The 1,305-nt window shown below is 33.6% G+C and overlaps 1 protein-coding gene across 1 annotated transcript in view; it reads right to left on the bottom strand.

Annotated features, from left to right (window-relative positions):
- LOC112529876 (polyvinylalcohol dehydrogenase-like) overlaps positions 1-1,229 on the bottom strand; it is a 3,766-nt gene extending 2,537 nt beyond the window's left edge. Inside the window, exons 1-2 of the mRNA XM_025141299.1 lie at positions 1,161-1,229; positions 434-891 (exon numbers count right to left, since the gene is read on the bottom strand). Of these exons, the coding sequence (XP_024997067.1) occupies positions 434-891; positions 1,161-1,229 (527 nt within the window). The remainder of the gene's footprint in view (positions 1-433; positions 892-1,160) is intronic.
- Positions 1,230-1,305: the final 76 nt, after the last annotated feature.

Consider the following 1,305-nt stretch of genomic DNA (forward strand, 5'->3'; position numbering starts at 1 on the left):
TATTAATAATGTGTAATTAATAATTAATTTTAATTAATATTAGTGATATTTAAATTTTATTAATATTTATTTATAAGTAATAGTAATAAATAATAATCAATATTAATGAGAGTTATAATTGGAAAAAAATGACAATAAGCTATCAAAACTCTACTTCAAGTAACGTATCAATAAGTTAGCTTATGTAAGTCTAAATGTATAACCATAAAATAAGTTCACTTATTTTTGTTATACAATATATTTTAAAAAAATAATAAAATATTTTTTTATTATTATTTAAGAAGTCAAACTCAATTTAATATTTGCTTCATTATTCAAAAAAAAGCGTTTACTTTATTTTGGGCCCATTATCGTCTACTTTTAATTCTCTACGAAATTAGAAAAATAATTTAAAGTTTAAATACTAAATCATTTTGATACAGGAAAAAAATACCTTTTATAGTAAGTACCCGACATGGTGATTATAGAAGCATTATGCGTACTAAGCTGCGTAGACCACACGAGCTCTCCGTCGCTACGTCTAAGCCCCACAACGTAAGCCGGTCCATAAATTCCCACGATCAATAGATCATCAGCAACAGTGGGTGTGGACCGGGACACTGTCTCATTGACCCCGAATACGAGTCCTGTTGACTTAAGCCCCGTTAGTTCACCAATATCGTGTTGCCAAATAACTGACCCGTCTGACTCGTTAAGGGCGTATATTTTCCCATTCCAACTCGGGAAATATACTGTCTTGTTGTATATTGCAGGTGTGGCACTTATATCTTTTCCAGCAACGAACTTCCACTTTAACCGAAGGTTAGCCACTGTTTCAGGGCTGATCTTTGTTTCGCCATCCGCATATCTACTATTCTTTAAATCACCGCCATGGTTCGTCCAACCAGTTGACTACAATTGATAAAACAAAAGTCAGATCATATCGCGATTCAAGAACATTCTGGAAAAAAAAAGTCCCATCATCAATCCCTTTTTCCGGTAAATGGGTCTCAGCCGATCCAATCTTAAAACAGACAAACCAAGATCAATAGCTAGAAAACGTTTGTTTTCCTTTATCATTCTTCATTTCCCGTTTTCGTTTTATGATTCTCGTCATTTGGCAAACGTACGTGTAAACGAGAACTCAGAAAATAAAGACGGAAACCGAAAGGAAGACATACAAGAGGTGAGGTTGGAAGGAGGAGGAGCAACCAAAGGAAGATGATGAAGTAGAGGCAAGGAGGAGCCATGAAAATGGAAAGTTATGTCCCAAACCACATGGATATATCTCTATTTACACTTGATAATTCTTTTTTTTTTAATATT

This window comes from Cynara cardunculus, assembly GCF_001531365.2.
Source record: "Cynara cardunculus var. scolymus isolate 2C chromosome LG 16, CcrdV1, whole genome shotgun sequence".
Taxonomy (NCBI): Eukaryota; Viridiplantae; Streptophyta; class Magnoliopsida; order Asterales; family Asteraceae; genus Cynara; species Cynara cardunculus.